Source organism: Lytechinus variegatus, chromosome 10, assembly GCF_018143015.1.
Source record: "Lytechinus variegatus isolate NC3 chromosome 10, Lvar_3.0, whole genome shotgun sequence".
Lineage (NCBI taxonomy): Eukaryota > Metazoa > Echinodermata > Echinoidea > Temnopleuroida > Toxopneustidae > Lytechinus > Lytechinus variegatus.
Genome location: NC_054749.1, coordinates 12724934 through 12745146, shown reverse-complemented (window position 1 = coordinate 12745146; position 20213 = coordinate 12724934). Strand labels below are relative to the sequence as shown.

Genomic DNA, 20213 nt, shown 5'->3' with positions numbered 1-20213 from the left:
AAGGCATCAGTTGTAGGGTAAATCAATTGCCAATTTGAGAAAGACTGAATTGTAATTTGATTACTCAGCATTATGAAAGACATTTAATATTGAAAGAGGTAGCCTCATTTATCATACATGTACATGTATAAGGTGAAATATTTTTTGTTCTTAAGATTTGTAATTTAAGATTCATCACATTTTCTGCCCTTTTCTGCATTATTATATGGTATGTTCATGTTCAATTAACTATTTCAAAATGGACATACAGTGTATGGATCCTCATCAAATGATTAGCTGTGAACCACTCACATGACACACATTATGTCCACTTGAAAGAATGAAATTTTAATCAGCCGTGTTTCAATGTGATAAAACGCGTTTCCTGCAAAATGTACAGGCACTCATAAACAAGGATTCGTGTCTTGTTCATTTCTGTTATGAGTTTGCATAAATTCAAAATCTCATGGCATATTTTGCTTGGGGCAGTGTTATTTTTTATTGTCTCTACAGACCCAAAGTCAAAGTCAACCTCTACATTCACAGTGTAATTTTCACAATTCATATAATGATGCATAAAGTAAGAAACCTCAAGCAAGACACTACTAGGTGACGACAGTCTAATATATTGCTGATGAAAAAGGTAATTCTATTTGAACTGCCACACACACTCATATCCTTTCTATAAAATTCAAATAAAGAAAGAGGTTTTTCTTTTTGTAAAAATCTGATCATTGCATCTTTTTGATAGTACACGTTGAATCGCACTATCCAGCCACACTATTGTAGTTTTAGAAAGTAGGGCAGGTTGAAAATTGAAAGACATGCATAGGCATTGTACATAACTGGAAGAAAAAATGCTTAGAATTTAGTTAGAATTATATCATAAATACTGAAATGATTGTCACAATCAATGAACACAGAAAATATCTACAATTTATCTTTACCAAAAAACCCACTAAAAGCCTCCATCAGCAGATCAGGGGAGTGTTTCATCATTATTTTTGTCCGACAAGTTGTCAGATCTGACAACTGTCTTTGATTCTGATTGGCTAAGAGGCACTGTTACTATGGTAACTGTCGGATATTACAGGACTTGTCAGATAAAATGTCCGACAAGTCCTTTCATGAAACGCTCCCCGGGTCCCCATCTTACAAAGAATTACGATTGATTCAATCAATCCTAACTCAATGGAAATCCATCGGTGTCACAATTTCTTTCTACAGGAAATTTGCAAAATGTCCTTTTTAAGCAAAGGAGAAAACACCAAATTGTCAAGAAATCAATGAAATATGAATATACATTCAAAACTAGAATTTTTTAACAAACATGCATTTTATATGTCGACTTTGCTGGCTTTCCATAGCTGTGATTGATCAGATCAATCGCAATTCTTTGTAAGACGGGGCCCAGTACTCTGAAGCATTTCATGAAACAAATAGTGAGTGATTTCCATTGATAAATGTTATAAGCTACCGAAATGCTTTAATCTGATTGGCTCAGAGCAGATTAAAATCACTGACTGTGTCATGAAACACTACCCTCTTCTTGTGGCAGACCCAACTTTTTATTTGTCGAAACTCCATGGTAAATATTGCTAGATGTTCACATTAATAACACATTCCATGCAAGAATATATATACAATGCATCTCAATGAATGCTAAAAATATTCATTATAATCATATATATGCATCTGCTGTACAGTATGTTACAATGGTCATAAAACAAAGCTGCACCAAACTTTGGAAGAAATAATTATACATGAATATATTTTAAAAGTTGCTTTATTAATACTGACAAATCTCTCTGATCACACTACTTGTACATGTACATGTAAGTTGATATACTCACTGCATAAGTGATCAAAAAGACTTTCTGTGCTATGCCTGCACTGTCAAGCATTACTGAGAAACTACCTCCCAAGAAGGAGTTTGACATGGACTCATTCATAACTTAATTGGTATTATGTGACAATTTTCTGGGCAAACTGGTGATAGAAGCTGGCTTTCATCCGAAAAGAAGCATCACTGCAGAAAGCTTGGGACTTCAACGTAAAACCATCAGACAAAGAGTTGATTTATCTTCTCTATTACATAGCAAACGGATGCTTGGCTGTCGGACCTCCTTCGCTCCAAGCATCGGAAGGAACCCGCGGTGGGCGTTGGTCTTCGTTCTGGATCTGCTTCCGTCTCGATTTCTGATGACCTTTGGTCGTCGTGGGGTCAAGCTCGTTGAGCCTCGCCAAGAGAAAGTGTTTATCTCGCCCCTCCTGTTGAAAAAAAAATTAAGAAGTGTTGTAGCATTTTGGCGTGGATTCCATGCAAAATCTCATATGTTGATGGTGATTTTGACGTGATTCCAGAACTTGGAAAAGAAACCAATAAAATCCTCCAAATTACAAACAGGATTTGTAACATGAAAATGTACATACTCTATTTGTCAACTCTGAATACCAATATTGACTAACCAAAAAAAATCTATTTTTCTTCTGAAAATAAGAAAAGTAAAAAGTTTCACTACTTTAATTGAAGACACATGTTCACATTGAAAGATACAAAACCATCAAATTGAAAATGGCTCATTCCTTATTCTAACCACCATACACACGTTATCATCAGCCGGCCATTTTTGATGGGTGAAATGATCAATTGTTTAGCTTGATATCTCTAATCAACGTACATCGCCAAGTGAAATCTAGACATGGTAAAAGAGACATAGCCTTGCTAACAAGGAGCCCGAAACACAAAACTTAGCAATGATCGTAGAACATTTTTCTACGATCGATTCCATAGACTACAATGTACAATCAATCATGAAAATTAAGTGTACGGTTAATTGCTAACCTATGTGTTACGGGACCCAGAATTCACATTCCACAACTTACCATAATAAGCTGCTCTTTGAGTAGGAGGACCATTTCTTTGTGAGCTGCTGATATAGCATGGTAGTAGTAAAGAGCAAGTCTGTAGGGAAAAAAATGAAGTAAAAACCATGTAAAACCTGTCTAAAATGGTTTCCCCAACTTAGGTAATCACATATCCACAACACACCAAGCTCAAATTCTCAAAATTGTATCATAGTACGAAACCATGAACTACATGTATGCCGATTTCTTATATTGTCATGCTTCATTCAAGCATGAATTGTGACCTTTGCCAAAAGCGGGCATTTATAATTGGAATATTTTTTGTGTACGTGAAGAAATAGGCCTTATGTACACAAAACCTGCAAAGTCCTTGGTTTGTACTATGATGCAACTAAAAACACCTTTGTGAATTCATGCCATAGCAAATGAAATATTGCTACCATCGATATCATAAGTAACACAAACTCTGAAGATCCTTTTTTCCTTCCTCTATATAAATCATACTATAATCATTACCATCATTACTAGTTTTACTTACAAAAGAATGATGATGAGAGGGACAACGAAAGCTGCAGAACCGATGAACTCGAAAACTTGCTCAAAGAAGTTGTCCCATTCATCGATGGTTTGAACGAGTTCTCCCCACATCGACTGGTGACCACGGAAGGGACCACACCCTGCTGATGGTGTAATTCTGAGGACAAATAATATAAGAAAATAAATTAGATTGGATCACTCTGAATGAATTTAAAAATGTTAGATGCAGGTGTCTTGAGGAAATTTCATGAGCATCCGGCTGGAGCAGATAATGGGCATCCATCTATAACGAACATTCATCATTATCATCATCATCACCATCACCATCATTATCATCATTATCATCATGATCATCATCATCCATCATTATCATCATCATGATCATCACCATCACCATCATTATCATCATCATCATCATCACCATCATTATCATCATTATCATCATCATCATTGACATAATCTTCAGTGAAATCATCCCACTCTTCTTCTTCCTCCTCATCATCATCATCATCACATTTCCATCGTCATCTTCATCACCACCATCATCATATCTTATTATCACCATCAAATATTATTCTCACCATCATCATCACCATCATTGTCATCAACAGCAACAACAGCAGCATTATCATGGTCATCATCATCATCACCAACATCACCACATTTTTTACCATTATTATCCTCCTCCTCCTCATCATCATTTAACATCATCATCATCATCATCATCACCACCACCATCACTTTTACTATCATCATCAACACCATCTTCTGTGAAATCATCATCATCTTCTTTTTTCCACCTACTCCTCCTCATCACAGCTATGATTCACACCATTCCTGAGTGCTGCCACATGTAATATAGTAAACAGCCACTCATTCTACATGTATGATGAAAACAAACTATGGCAGCTGCATAAATGTAATTAAAATAGCTGAATTCATAACACCTGGTTTTTCTGTAACATATAATAAAAAAGTTTACCACAATCCCCCATACATTGAACATAAATGAAATTAACAATCCATTAACATGACAATAGACATGCTTTATCAACTGAAACAAGCTTCAGCAACCGCATACCAAATGTAAATTGCCAATGAAAACAACCCACATATTTATCATGAAAACATTTAATAGCGTTTGCTTCCACAAAAGCTTTTGTTGAAATGGCTCATTGATCCCGACCCAATAAAAAGAATAATCATACATCCTAACTGCCACCTACGATATTGAAAGGTGATCATGATGTTGGTGTAGCCCAAACAGTGACTGTTACACAAACACAAGGGCTTAAAGGTTAAGTCCACCCCATAAAAATGTTGATTTAAATAGATAGAGAAAAATTAAACTAGCATAACGCTGAAAATTTCATCAAAATCGGATGTAAAATAAAGTTATATTCCAAAGTTTTACTTTTTTTCACAAACAGTGACATGCACAACTCAGTGACATGCAGATGAGACAGTCGATGATGTCCCTCACTCACTATTTCTTTTGTTTTCTATTGTTTGAATTATACAATATTTCATTTTTTTACGGATTTGACAATAAGGACCAACTTGACTGAATCATTTAGTATTAAGCAATGCCGATTCCACATGTTCAGGGAGGAATTAATATTTGTTTCACTTGACAACGAGGAACAAATTAGAATATTTCATTTTTCATATAATAAAATACAAAAGAAATAGTAAGTGGATAACGTCATCAGTCCCCTCATTTGCATACCGTCCAGGATGTGCATATAACTGTGTTGTGAAATTAAGCGAAACTTTAAAATGTCATAACTTTCTTACATTACATGTACATCCAATTTTGATTAAATTTTTAGTGTTGTGCTTGTTGGATTTTTCTTGTTTTATTCAAATCGACTTTTGTTGCTGTGGACTTGTCCTTTAACCATCTGTGGAAACTCGTTCAAATATGGGGAGGGTTCATGAGGCCTAGTGTTGAGTTGTAGAGTATAGTTGAGTTTGTGTATGTTTTCAGTGTACATGTACATCAAAATGTTTTTGGCTTAGCTTGATCTTCAACATAAACTGAAATGTACTGGTACACTCTAGAAATCACTGGAATCATTTTAACTACGCGGCGACACAACATTTGCTCCAGTCTTAATATCTCAGAGGGCATAGGCTTAGAGCTTGGATTGTAATAGAGTTTTTTGTTCAGAATAATGTAAAGATAAGGATTAGAGCTTATTTAGTTTTGGGAGGTCCTGTAGGTTTAATGTTGGCTTAATGTGCAGATTTCCATCCAAGCAATTGTCGGCGGAGGCAATGTAAAGGAACCAACTACGCATCTTCGAGGCATGTTTTGAAACTGATAGAAAGGTTTTGATCTTGTTAAACAAAAACAAAAATTAATGTAGACAAGTGTAATCCTCGGCCTCTTGGACCCTCGGCTACGTGGGAAGACCATATATACAATAGGACAAGTGAGAGATAATTGTTTGAACTCACGATGAGATGGAGTAGCCGATGGGAATGAGACAGATGAGGAACGTGACGAGGAGAATGACCATGAAGAAGATACCGGACCGGGTCGCTCTGAACGGCCGGGACGAAGGCACCATGTTGTACAGCAGACTCCATTTCTTGAAGTAGAAGAAGATGAAGCATTTCAGCACACAGATCGCTGGTAGGAGAGGGCTGTAGAAGGACCCAACCCTGAAATAACAATAACAAAAATGTTTGGGGTTACAGCATAAAGGTGTATTGACTACAGAATATTTAATTGTAACAAAAATAAATTTATATCTATTCATGTACATGCAAATGTAGGTGTATGATGTATCTTGAAAGTTTGTTCAATTATAAATGCTGATTTTGTAAATTAAAAGCAGCTGATCAATAAATTGAGCATCCTGCTCAGTTCATTTGGTGTGTGTTAGTATATTTCAAGAGATACATATATAATAACATTGTTAAATTAGAATAATCCTATAATACATAATTTTGAACATTCTAAAAATTTTCCTACATGTAGAGTAAAAAAAAATTATACAAGCTGTATATTGAGAAATATCCCATAAAAAATAAATACAATATATGTCATCCCACATGTTCTTATCCTATTTCATCTTTCGTATACAATAACTTTGTCTTATAACCCTTTGATTTTATTGGCATTTTCATTCACCATCTTGCCCTATTTCCAATTAAGCTACACCCACTTTGTCTAATATTCTCTTTGTCTAAATATCATTATGACTTGTATGGTTAAATGAGATGTCCATGAATCAAATTTTCATTTGACAATAAGCAGAATAATTAAAAGACGAAGTACATGTATGAATTACCGGTAGACCAACTTGGCATTCGGTCCAATTGGACTAATTGTTAATTGTGCAAAATGAAAGAAAATGAAATTGATATTAGACCAACTGGTCATGAGACGAAACGGTCATAGAGGAAATGGTGATTAGACGAATTGATGATTGGACCAAATGGTTCCTAGATGAAATGTTGATGGACGGAATGGCATTAGACTAAATGAAAGTAGACGATGTGGTGAGTGGACGAGTTGGCAGGAGAAGGATAGGCAATTTACCGTGAATATTAACCATTTAGGATAACCATAAAGGTAACTACGATCAGAATATAAAGTTAAGGGGTAAACTTACCAGCACAAAGCTTGCGAGTAGACGATGGCTAGCACATTCTTTGGAATCTCAAACTCCATCTGTCCGAGGGCTTTAGCCACACCACAATGACAGTACTTGGCTGCGAGTCTATACAAGGACAGAGTCAAACAATCATTTTGATTGGTTAATAGAGGACAAGATGAACAATAAACGAATGCAACAATGATCATCATTGGTCGGTGTCATCGTGCGTTTAATTGCAAACTTTGTGTTCGCTGGAGAGTGTTCTTTGGAGATATTTAGAAAAAAATAAATTAAAATAAATTAGAATATATCTTCTAATCAGGGGCCCGTAACACAAAGATTAGTGATCAATCGCACACTTGATTTTCCCAATTGATTGTACATTGTAGTATATGCAATCGACCGTAGAAAAATGTTCTACGATCATTGCTAAGCTTTGTGTTTTACTGGCCCCTGGTGAGAATATAACAATTAATATTTATCTCAAAAATCAAGTCAGGGCCATAGTAACACCACATTAAAAGCATCCATATTCATACTAGAGAAGGGCAGAATGACAATTTAATTCTATAAATGTATATTACATTTTTATTAAGTTACATATTATCAAATGCAAATGAAAATATGCAATAAAGAGAGAGTGACAGAGAGATAGGGGCCCATATTCCGTAGTCAGTTTTAACTTAAACTCAGGTTTAAAATTGTGGTTTAAGTATGGAAAGCCAGAAGTATCAGAATTTTTATTAAGTTGTATGTTTCTTATGTTTACTGTGCTCTTTCCTGATTCATCGATGGTGAAGACAATCATTTATTTATACTACCTACACAATTATAAATGATTTGAGAGCCGAATGAGCTGAAGTATGATGTCTCTACTGTTAGTGTTTTATGTAACAATTGGCTGTTCATACTTAAACCACAACTTTAAACCCGACTTCAGAATACAGGCCAGGGGGTGAGAGATAATCCTGTACATATTACAATATCACAGGCTTGCACTTAGACTACTCACTTTCTCGGAAACTCGACTAAAACGATGACCAGTACAACAGCTGCAAAATCAGTAATCGTCAACTTGTAGAATTCTCTTCCTATGTACGTCTCCCAACACTACAACAGAAGAAATAAACACAGTATTCATGATTATTAGAATGATGAACTGAGGGCACAGTAACAGCATTTGGGGGTAAGCTGTAAGTTCTGAAGGTTTCCACAGTGAAGAAGAAGAATGTAGTGGGTTTCACGGTACACCATGTATTCTTTCGTGGGCCTTGAAGAGTACATGTCTCTGATTGGCTAGATTAAGTCACATGAAACTCACATATGTGGACAGGAGTGCAGGCCATTGTGTGAGCTAATAATAGTCTCAATTAGCCCTAATTAGTTGTCTAAGCATGCTCTGTTATACCTAGCTCATTTAATGTTGCAGATTTTGGCAGTAGGTCGTGAAAAGTAGCACCCGCAAAAACAAAATATTCATTTTCTTGCCTGCCCCAGATACGTACCTTGAGGTCACTTGGACAAACATCGCAAGGTTCACTTTCTCTTCCAGGACAGACGATCTGAGGGTAGAGGGAGAGGAAGAGAACAACCAAGGAAGCAAGTCTCAAGAACACCGTCCTGTAAAGAAAAAAGGGGGGATAGAATCACCAATTAATTCAAATTCATTTGCATTAAGTCTCAAAAACAATGCCCTGTAATAGACAAATGCAACAGAGCACAGTCCTGTAAGAAACATAGGGGTTGAGTCATAGTTTAATAGGGGTCCACCAAGGTTACAAACTCATTTACATCAAGTCTCAAAAACACTATCCAGTTAGAGACAAATGATAATATGAGAATACGAATCATCATTGCTGACCATTCAAGTTGATTTGATGGACCTGCTCTCGTCAATGAGTTATTTCAAGCCATAAATATTTCTATTGCAGAGTTGTTCATGTCTTTTTATGTATTTATCACACAACTAAAAAAAAAGAATCATCATATCAAGGCTTTTCATCTAAATAAAGGTCATTTAAATTAAGTAATTTAAGGGAAACAATTTTCCTATGTAAAGAAACAAACAGAATAGCACACAAATAATGCATAACATGCAGTCATTATAGAATTTAACCAAACATGGGTTGAGGTTCTGTTCATTTACTGCATGAAGCGGTTAGACTGAGCGTTATGGGTCGGCACAGCCTCAACCAGCAGATAGATCGCATCATGAACGAAGACATGCATTAATGTCTTAAGCAATTAGATTCCTTTTCTAATGAAATGAGAAACAAATACAGCTGTCCCAAAATTATTTTTCTCAGAGGCAGGAGCATCCAATCAATCATTCTTTTCCCAGAGCAAGCAGCTGTTTGCTTTTCTTTGTGACATGCATTTCATTACGCATATAAAATATGGGAAACTGGGGACTCCAATGAAGTCGTTGTAGCGTGCGACTGTATTCCAAACTGTGGGGAAGTTACAAATTGATGCAGAGGTTCGAAGTTAGAGCCCTGGTCTACGTCTGACAAAACTCATATACACACACACTCCAAAGAAGGGGCTCGAAAGTATGTACATACTTTATGAAATCGCAATATTTCAAACATCATTATTGAATGAAAGTGAAGGAAGTGTTTCATGAAGCCCCCTTGTCAGTGATTTACACTGATACAATCTGCTCTGAGCCAATCAGATGCCAGGATTTCAGTAGCTTATAACAAATAGTCGGTGGAAATCACTGGCTCTTTGTTTTTATGAAATGCTCCCCAGGCAGAGGTCTATACCTGATCAAGGTGATGCTGATCTCAAACTGCGGACTGTAGTCCTCGAACCGGACGACGACGTTGAAGATCATGGGGACGACGCCGTTGAGGAGGGTGATGGTGATGGACGGAAGGTAGCTTATGAGAAGCGAAGCAAAGGCATCGGTGGTGACGGGCTTGCTGGAATTCTAAGCGTGATAGTCAGAGAAATATTCAAGTGTGTATTCCTTATTCTCATTACAATCAAGTTCTCATTGAAAGCTAATGACCCAATGATATTAATTTGTGCAAACTTAATCCAACAAAACCATATTTTCGTCTATATAAATTTAGCACCCCCCATAATTTATTCTATTTTGAAAATACATTGACACTGATAACTTATATAGCATGTTGAGGATTTTTTTATTTCATTGCATGTATTCAAATTAAATCTTCCTTAAAGAGACAAAATATCGTATCTCCTTTGTACTTCAATTCAAATGACTGGAAACGATGTATGGTTTAAATCTATTCGGAGATACTCTTCTAGATGTGAACCTTGGATGAAGTTCTTACAGGTTTTAAAGACAAATAAAAGTTGTGGTAACGATCACAATCTCAAAATGAGTTTGAACAGGATCCTATCAAATGAGTCTCACCACCAAAGTGTTTGTATGTATAAATGAAAAAATGTGTGCCAAATACAATGTACATGTAGCTCTGGAAGAAAATGTGTACTTGCTGAGAAATTGGCAAAATAAACACAGAATTCCATCAAATATCAGGTATTTTCAAAGCAATATCAATACAGTGTCCCACATATGCTTTTCTGTGTTAGTGATCATCAGAGTTATCAAGTTTGAGCTAAGATTTCATGATTTTACAAAGATAAGTTTACAGTAATGCTCCAGGGGGCCGTTCATAAAGCAGTTCGTAAGTTAAGAGCGACTTTAAGAATGACTGGCGATCATTTCTTGTGGTAAATGATATGTTCATTGGTGATTACTTAGCCCATAAGAAATGTTCACCAGTCATTCTTAAAGTCCCTCTTACATGTAACTTACAAACAGATTTATGAAACACACACCCGGTCTAGGTGTACAATAATATTTTGAAAATTAACCTTGATGTATAAGATTTTCTCAAGAAATTATTGTTTGCTGCAATGACTGCCTTTTACCTTTAATTAAAAGCATATCAGCAAAAACTCAAAACAAGTATTATTTAGGGAATAAAGGGCATTGATTACATACCAAAACAGCAAAATCTGTTGTGAAGTAAATGAGGTAACCGGCTCCGGCTAGGACAAGTAACACCAGGAGATTGAGGAAGATCCGTAGGAAGTACAGCTTGCATTTCTGTTTGGTGGTACGCTTAGCACGCTTCAGGGCTAATCTCTCTTCCTCTAGAGCAGTCTGCCGTGATGGAAAATAGAAAACAGGAAAGATTTGGATAAATTCATTCCAACCCAACACCAATAACAATAATGTAATGTAATGTTTTGTCTACATATTTACACCATGAAATGAACTGCATGCATCACTTATATTCCATTGTCGAAAATCATACATTCATTATTTAAAGTAGCATTAAAAACATCTTTTCAAAAAAAAAAAAAAATAGACAATGAACATATATTACTAATTCTAGACTAATAAATTTTCCAATTTTTGTCACCATGACCATGACATGAATCGCATGAATCATTGATCGTTCGAGAAAAAAGTTATTGAGCTTAACACCGATACATTCTACGCCATGTCCTTAGATTTAAAAAAAATACCCATTTACTAAAAGTAAATTTTGTTCTTGTTTCATCCAGCCAATGGGGGGGGAGAGACCATGTATCATGGCAACATTGAAGCCCTGGCCCATATTAAGCAATATCTGCTCTTTTCTCCCCATGTGTTAAAATAAAACTCATGTGTTTTATTAAAAATTTTCATATCCCTAGAACCGTCAAATTTCTTTGGTTTTTATGGGCGAGTAAATATTAAATATATTATCAATGCATTTTTCAGCAATCATATTTCATTTCACTACCAGCACACATGTCATTTTTTAACTACCAAATAAAACATATATCTTTGAAATAAAGAAATGATTACAATCAAATATACTCACAGCTATTTCATAGTGAATGCTCCGATGCTTGAGATAGCAGTTGTTGAAGTCGGTCAGGGAGTAATCCCACCCTGCAAACACCTGGTTACAATACTTGTAAGACGTGTCTTCTCTGTTGGCCATGCTGTCCTTGAAACCCTTAGCCGTACTGTCAAAGATTAAAGAGAATAATGCTAATTGGCAATCTTAGCTTTGCTTTCATACATTATTGAAGTACAAAAGAATTACAAATAAAAGTCTGCTAATCAAAATGGCCTTCCTTGGGACTGGGTTAACTTCATCAAAATGTTGTACGAGTCAACAATAAAAGTTGCCCAGGAAGGTAGAAGGCGCCGACATTCACCTCCTTGAAAATATAACAAGAAAAACAAAAGTTTCAAAAGGTTACCAGCTCTAAAGTCAATTGATATTTTCCCATTTCTTAAGTGTAGTTATTTATTTGTAATTTTTAAGATATCTTTAATCAATCAATTAATCTATCTATCTATCAATTTATTTATTCATTTATTCATTCATTTTTGTTTTTGGGGGTGGGGTGGGTTCATGAGCACACAGTATCTACTGACTTACACACAAATGTAATTCAAGTGTTCCCTGATCATGACTGAGAAAGTAATATCAAAGGTTATATTCTTTCAAACAAGAGACGAGTACACTTACTAGTTAACCATCATGAGGAGACTGATCACAAAGTAACTGATCGTAGCTAGGAGATACGCCAGAGGAAGGTTATAGATGTTTGGGTTGATGGGAATGGTGCTGTTCTCCGATAGGTAGAACTCTGGGGAATAGTTGCCATAGAAGAGGGGTGTCTGCTCCATCCAACCCTGAAAATAAAATATCAAAATTGATAAGATGTGAAGAAATCCTATTGTCAGCTCGTAATAAAGCATTACTCTACTTGGAGTTTTACATGAAGCATCATGTCAAGAGTTTTTCACTGACAAATATGCTTTGAGCCAATTAGATGCAAGGATTTCAGGAGCTAATAACAAATAGTCAATGAAATCACCAATCATTTTATGACACACTTGCTCCCTGCATGTGAATGCTCAGCTAAAAGCCCACAATAAGAATATCATGCAATCTTATTTCTTATACAATCATTTCAACGATTTAAAAACACCACAATATATTTTATGTAATTGAAAGAATGTCAATTACTAAATGGGCATTGCACATACACATTATAGAGAAAGATCACTTCCAAATGAAGTCCAAATCCTAAATACATGTACAAGAAAGTAATTAGTGACCACCTGTAAATCAAAAAGGCATTTTTGTTTCATATGAAAATTTACCCATAAGTCTAGAAAGAACTCGTTAAGAAAGACTACCGGTACCTGCTCATAAATACTTTTCTTGTGTCTCTTGCATTGTGTTCAAAGACAATTTTCACTGTATTACATTGAATGTCATACAATGACTCATTGCAAACATTCCTATAGAATGTTTCCTGCCATTAAAGACCAGAGGCCTACTTCACAAATATCATAACTTTGGCATAATAAAAACTACCATGGTAACAGGGCTATAAAACAAATCAAAATTAGTTACCATTCTAGTTATAATAATGGCAAAGTAACCGTAGTTGTACATGAAACATCCTTTCAACAACACACGTTCGGCATTTATGTTTTTTATTCAGTTTTCCCATTTACATTGGACTGATGTCACTGATATGGACATGTACTTCCAAATTAAAATAGAAATAAAATCAAATTAAGCATAAGATTTTAGTTTTGCCACAGATGCTCAAAATGTTGTGGCACCTATGAGCAGAGATAACAAGTGACATGCTGATAAACCTTGAGACAAGACAATATTCATGGGGCATTACATGTAGTTCCTAGATTATATTGATTTGGGAAAATAACAGAAAAGGTTTCATACATTTTGGAAAAGTGAAGGTTCATTTTATTTTTAACTAAAGTTTTTGTAATTGATCTGCTCATTTTACCAACATCGAAAATCCATAAAAATCTGTACTTGATCAGTTGACCTATACAACAATAATAGTCATGGTAGGAAAATACAACTATCAAATCAATTACATAAACTGTAAAATCTCTCAAAACTAAGTTAAATATCTTTCTTTATTGGGATATACATGTATTCCAACATTTATATCATCACAAACACTATTATATAAACCTGGGATGATATTCTGAGATCCATATTAACCTCAAATAAATTAGAAAATTTCGAGAAAAAAAAGAAGAAAATCTTGGTAAAAATCATTGAGATAAAATAACCTTAAAATATTTTCAAATCAGTATTCTGAGAACCATTTCACTGCTACTCTTGGGCAAGCTAGGGGAGTTCCCTAATAATGAACAATATCATCATAAAGTTTATCACTGTTTACATGCTTGATAAACTCTAACAGTATGCAAACAATGCCCGAATGAGACTCCTACCATTATCTTTACTGGCATCACATAATGCATATATCCTGGATTTGTCAACTGATTACTCTTTCTGAAGAGCAATGATAATAGAAATGGTGACTAATGACTCAATTCTGCACATGGTTATTAATTTTTTTCTCATAAATCGGTGGCATTGTTTGTTAATATGTCAATTTATGACAACAAATTTACTTGGGACGGACAGAGCACCACTTATGAAATATATTGCATCCTGGATTTTGAAAGTGTTTTCACACAAAATTGTAATAACTTCAAACTGACAAGATTGGGATTTATTGGTACATTTATATGAATATAAATACTGTATAAACCTGGATCCCATCTTCCAAAGAGTTAGGATTGGTCCAATCAATCGTAACTCTATGGAAATCCATCAGTGTCATAATTTTTTCTACAGGAAATTTGCAAAATCTCCTCTGTAAACAAAGGAGAACACACCAAATTTTCCAGAAATAAAGGAATTTATGGATATACATTCATATCTAGAAAAATTTTGAACAAACATGCATTTTATATGTTGACTTTGCTGGCTTTCCATAGTTGCGATTGATTAGATCAACTGAAACTCTTTGTAAGATGGGGCCCTGGAGTGATATTGTGGGATTTTAACCTCAAATAAGTTAAAAAATCAAGAAAAAATAGTAAAATCTCTGTCAAAATCAATGAGATAGAATAACCTTTAAAAAACATATTCAAATATATATTCTGAGAACCATTTTATCTTTGTTATATTTAGTTGTAGGCACATCCATAACTTAATAAAAAAGATTTAATAGCAAGCTCATCCCTTTTAACCAATTTCATTCAGCAAGTACAGATGAGTAAACAGAACAGAGGCATTTTAATTTTTACGTATTTAAATATTTTTGGACATTCTGTATATTAAATATTTTTAAAGGGATGATCTGGGCTGAAAATATTATAACTTAATACATAGAGTAGAAATCACTGAGCAAAATGCCGAAAATTTCATCAAAATCTGATAACAAATAATAAAGAAATTAAAGTTTAAAAGTTAGCAATATTTTGTGAAAACTGTCGTCATGTATATTCATTAGGTGGGCTGATGATGTCACCTCCGCTTTCCGTTTTTCTTATGTTATTACATAAAATCACAATTTTTTCATTATCATACTTGTGTGAATAATATGTATCCCTTATAATGAAATAAGTTGCAGCAATAAATATCTACATGTAATGTACTAGTTGTCAATCCAATTTTTCTAGTTCTTGGAGGAACAAATTTGAATTAATTTCATATAATAAAATACAAAAGAACAAGTGGAGATGTGACATCGTCAGCCCACCTAGTGAATATTCATGACGACTGTTTTCACAAAATATTGCTAAACTTTAAAATTCAATAACTTTGTTATTTGTTATCCGATTTTGATGAGATTTTGGCATTTTGCTCAGTGAATTCTACTCTATTAAGCTAAACATTCTTTGAGACCGGACCATCCCTTTAAGTATCAGTATGCTTGCTTTGAAGTATGAACAAGTTTTACCTGGAATTTCCTTTTATGAATTAATCCTGTAATTTCCGAAGTTTCTACTGTACATGCATTTCAGGTTGTTCAAGGAAAACAAAAATTTCCCCACAAAAATACTGTAGTATGAAAAAATATGATGAAAATCTTGAAAATCCAATTAAAAAAAAATGAATAAAACCAGGCATCAATAGGAAACCTGCTGATATTAGCCAAACTTTATCAGCATACTACACTGTGTTCCATATGTCATATAAATTTATGGTTTCTATAAAGAATTCCCTTTTTCACTAATGGTATTTACATGTAATTTTGTTTTGACCATATCACCAACAGACACAGAACATATTTCACAACACCAAAACAAACAGGATGCACATTTTGGTGGAAAGAAATAACAAGGACGTGGCATATCCTGGATGGCATATCATTTTTCTGCTACTACTTACACTTCCTTCTAAGAAATCCAAGATACACTGGACACCGTCACCATCATCCTGACATGTTGTTTCAATGGAGTCTGTATACGCTAGCTCACAGTTGGTCGCTGTAATGAGAAAATTAGGGCATTTTAGCAATCATGTCGCAGACTCTTTCTATATATATATATATATATATACGGATCAGTGCCCACCTATTGTTCTCGCGCTTGTGCGTACGGTCTAGGAGATTAGTATAAATACAGTACGATATCGGACAATCCTTGTCACTTGATAAAGAGTTGCAGCGGCACTCGAAAGCTCGTGAACTTGTAAGCTAGTGAACACTTTTTGCGAGAGTGATCACGAATTTCCTAGAAAGCCAGTGAACACTTTTTGCGAGAGTGATCACGAATTTCCTTGTTGACCATAGTAGATTGCGAGACAAATGAATACCCTCTAGCGATTATTTCAATCCGCAATAATGAACCTATTTAGTATATATATATATATATATATATATATATATATGTATATAAAACACAGAGAATCTTTTGTCAAAATCCCTTCATAACGAAGATGCCTTTGTAAAAAAATTGTTGAATCAAAACAGCAATATCGTCTTTAACTCCGGACAAACAACATATTTGCATTTTCTTGTCCAGTCCGAATTTAAGACGATGTGCTGTCCCAGTCCACCAACTTTCGACAATGACCCCTTATGTGTCTATAGGGATTTGACGGGCATTCTCAATAGATTCTGAACATTGCGGAAAGTGTCTGCGAAGTGGATGCTAAACTACACTATTATAAAATATCAAAGCAAGAAAACAAAATATCATAGGTAAAGCAATTGCATAATATTCTTACTTTGAGTGCATATATTCCTGTCTTACTACATGTATTTCCCTTTAAAAGTAATGACAATATTTAATTCTTTCATAGTGCATAATGCATGAAGCATGTCCCAATGCATTATATAAAATTACAGAATAACCAATTAAGAAATACAGTTAGTAGTTTAGATGAATAGTATTGGGCACTGAGTTCATGTATGAGTTGTGTTTAATATTTTAGTTTGAATATTTCTTAATTGCATCACCCCAATAAGAATAAGTTTTGTATGTTTTTTTTGGGGGGAAGGGTTTTCTTTACTGGCGGAAAATAAAAAATTTTCTGACAACATGAATGTACAATTATCTATTCTGCATGCTTGAATACAATGTATCTTTAATAATCGAAACAAGTCCTAGCATATTCCCACTTCACAGGATTAAGAAGGTTGAAAAAAAAATTGATGATCATTTTGAGGTTTTTGTACATGGTTACTGAAAGAAAGGGGGGGGGGCTAAACCCTCTCAGCCCCTGATTCCTCAATCCCTGTTTATGAAATGGGGTCCAGGGGGGTGTTGCAAGAAAATATTTACAATCAATTGCAAATTTCTGACGCAAAATTACAAGTGACAGATCATTTTTAATTAAAGAAAATAAATTCATACTTGTTGATGCAAGAAGCAGACCATCAATCAATCTGTTGGTGTTCATCCGTACCATCGCATCAGTCAATTTTGGTCAAAAAATCTCTTCATTCATAGGCAGCAATTTATTCTAGTTTCTGAGATATGAGGGGATTTTCACGTCGATGCCATACAAATTTTTAATAAAATATGCAAATCCCATTGGAAACATGTACTTTAGCAGAGAGATATGACCTTTTGACTGACCGCGATTTCAATGCGCGCAATCAGCCTAACTGTTGTATCGGCCATCGGCACTGCATTGACTTTGCACAGGAAAAGCAATAGGATTTGACTGACCAGGCACATTGAAATCGCAGCCAGGGTTGTTGTATCCCCTATGGCAATTTTTTACAGGGGAAATCTAAACCGCTCAAACCAAAATTACAAGCATGGAGCTCTTTTGCAATATTTTCTCTGATCCTTGGTTTTGTGTAAAAAATAAGGATACCCATGTCAAGCAATTGTCTTGGTCTTTCCAACCATGTCATTTTCTAGCAAATGAATATGTTGTAAGGCTGGGGAACTAAGTGTAAAAATTATAGTAAACTTTGAAGTCGATTTCTCTGAAATGGGTTTGCACCGCTGCATGTGTGATACGATGGTTCGGATGACCGCTGATGAATCGCAAATTTGCGACCAAATGAGCGACTTTCAATAGATTTTAGGACCTGGTGGGTGTTTCATAAAGCTGTTCGTAAGATAAGAACGACTGGTAATCCTTTCTTTTGGTAAATGGTATACATCATAGGCGATGGTTTAGCGCGTAAGAAAGGATCACCAGTCATTCTTAAAGTCGCTCTTAACTTACGAACAGCTATATGAAACGGCCTCCGGAAATTGATTTGTGATCAATTACAAGTTTCTTGCACTACTCCATACGACTTACGTGGATTGTACATGTAGTTGGTTCCCAATATGAGTTCCGGGATGACGATGAAACCAAACATGATGAAGAAGATGTAGATGTTGAGAAAAAGAAGCCATTTGAGGAAGACAAAATATGACACCACTGCTGTTCCAAATTTGCCTGGATGTGAAGTTATAAAATATTAAAATCGTCATCAAAACAAGGAAAATGTTCATGCTTATAAGTAATACACGTGTATATATGTTTACTTGCTTTACACTGTATCGCTTAAGACTCACTTTGTTCTGTCTTTATAAAGCACTCTAGAATTATCATGCTTTAGATTTTAGAAAAATCAACTAATATGCGTTACTGTGTGTCAAGGAATAATTGCTGTCACATCCCCATTTAATAGGGAGTTACCATAAACAGAAACATTTATTAATTCATTAGTTTATTCAACATCTTTATACAGGATAACATGTTCAGACAGTGTACACTCACAACAACAAAAAAAGAAATACTGAAAAAGTGACATCATTTACTCCCTCATTGGCATCACTGTTTTGTGAGTAAAAAAAGCAAAACTTTAAATCGCTTTAACTTTCTTATTTTACATCCAATTTCAATAAAATCATTCAGCATGCTTATTTGATTTGTTATTTTATTCAAGTCCAATTTTTGCTTGGGTGGACTTGCCTTTTTAAAGTACAAACATTTGTTAAAATGATTCTTACAAACCTTCTACTTCTTTGAGTGATGAGCGCCACACTTCAAAGCGTAACCTGAAGTCATACAAGTTCTCTTTTGTGCGTTTCCATTTCTGTATATATACAAGGACAAAAGCAAAACAGGTGTTATTTCCCTTTTTAGTTGTTTTGTTTCTCCTTTCATTCTGATATTGTATCTTGAATGATTGCTTTCGATGTACTGAAATTTGCTATTGTTGTGTTCCTGGAAATGAAATGAAATAAATGAACAAATAAATAAGTAAAACAAACAGGGACAGGAATGAGGAGAAAGGAGAGAGGAATGGGAGAAATAGAGGATGAAACGGATTGGGCTACAAGATTAATAGACAATGATATGATAATAACTTGCCAATTACATGTCTGTTCAATATGTAAATAAACATGCCTATTGTAATTAAATTTTTTTTTTCGTAATGTCAATGCAATATACAGTTGTATTCCTGAGAGCTTCAAAATAGGCCTATATGTCATGGCTTGTACAAATTATGCAATTTTGTGGCATTTTACTTTCGAAAATATTGAGACTAGAATGGACTTTACTGATAAAGACTCCAGCTTGCACATGTCTTCTGTGATAAACCCTCCTCAATATTGACATTATTTGTTATCTTCATTTTCTGTCAGTTATAATTTTTATTGTAAACATTTCTCTTTCATTCTTGGAATCATAAGGAATTTAATGCTCCATCAAAATGGCATATGTCAGCTGATAAGAAAAGAGCTTAAATGTGTCCATTAAGATAACATCAGTATTTATTGTCTCTACATGTATTATAAAAAAGCAGAGAAAATGATTTGACAAGGAAAATGATATGGAATTGCCCCTGATGTGCTCAAAAGAGCACAGGAAAATAAAAAGAGCCCATTACAATCCCTATTTACTCTAAGATTAAAGGGGAATCCAA

At 34.7% G+C, this 20213-nt stretch overlaps 1 protein-coding gene across 2 annotated transcripts in view; it reads right to left on the bottom strand.

The window, feature by feature from the left end:
- Positions 1 to 1410: 1410 nt before the first annotated feature.
- The window catches only part of LOC121423289 (transmembrane channel-like protein 7), a 63930-nt gene continuing 45127 nt past the window's right edge, over positions 1411 to 20213 (bottom strand). For both annotated transcript variants that reach the window (XM_041618624.1, XM_041618623.1), the window contains exons 4-17: positions 19298 to 19379; positions 18596 to 18736; positions 16220 to 16317; positions 12509 to 12675; positions 11849 to 11996; positions 10978 to 11139; positions 9764 to 9930; positions 8501 to 8615; positions 8008 to 8105; positions 7011 to 7118; positions 5848 to 6054; positions 3386 to 3541; positions 2866 to 2944; positions 1411 to 2250 (exon numbers count right to left, since the gene is read on the bottom strand). In XM_041618624.1, coding sequence (XP_041474558.1) covers positions 2071 to 2250; positions 2866 to 2944; positions 3386 to 3541; positions 5848 to 6054; positions 7011 to 7118; positions 8008 to 8105; positions 8501 to 8615; positions 9764 to 9930; positions 10978 to 11139; positions 11849 to 11996; positions 12509 to 12675; positions 16220 to 16317; positions 18596 to 18736; positions 19298 to 19379 — 1908 coding nt within the window. In that variant the 3' untranslated portion in view covers positions 1411 to 2070. The remainder of the gene's footprint in view (positions 2251 to 2865; positions 2945 to 3385; positions 3542 to 5847; positions 6055 to 7010; positions 7119 to 8007; positions 8106 to 8500; positions 8616 to 9763; positions 9931 to 10977; positions 11140 to 11848; positions 11997 to 12508; positions 12676 to 16219; positions 16318 to 18595; positions 18737 to 19297; positions 19380 to 20213) is intronic.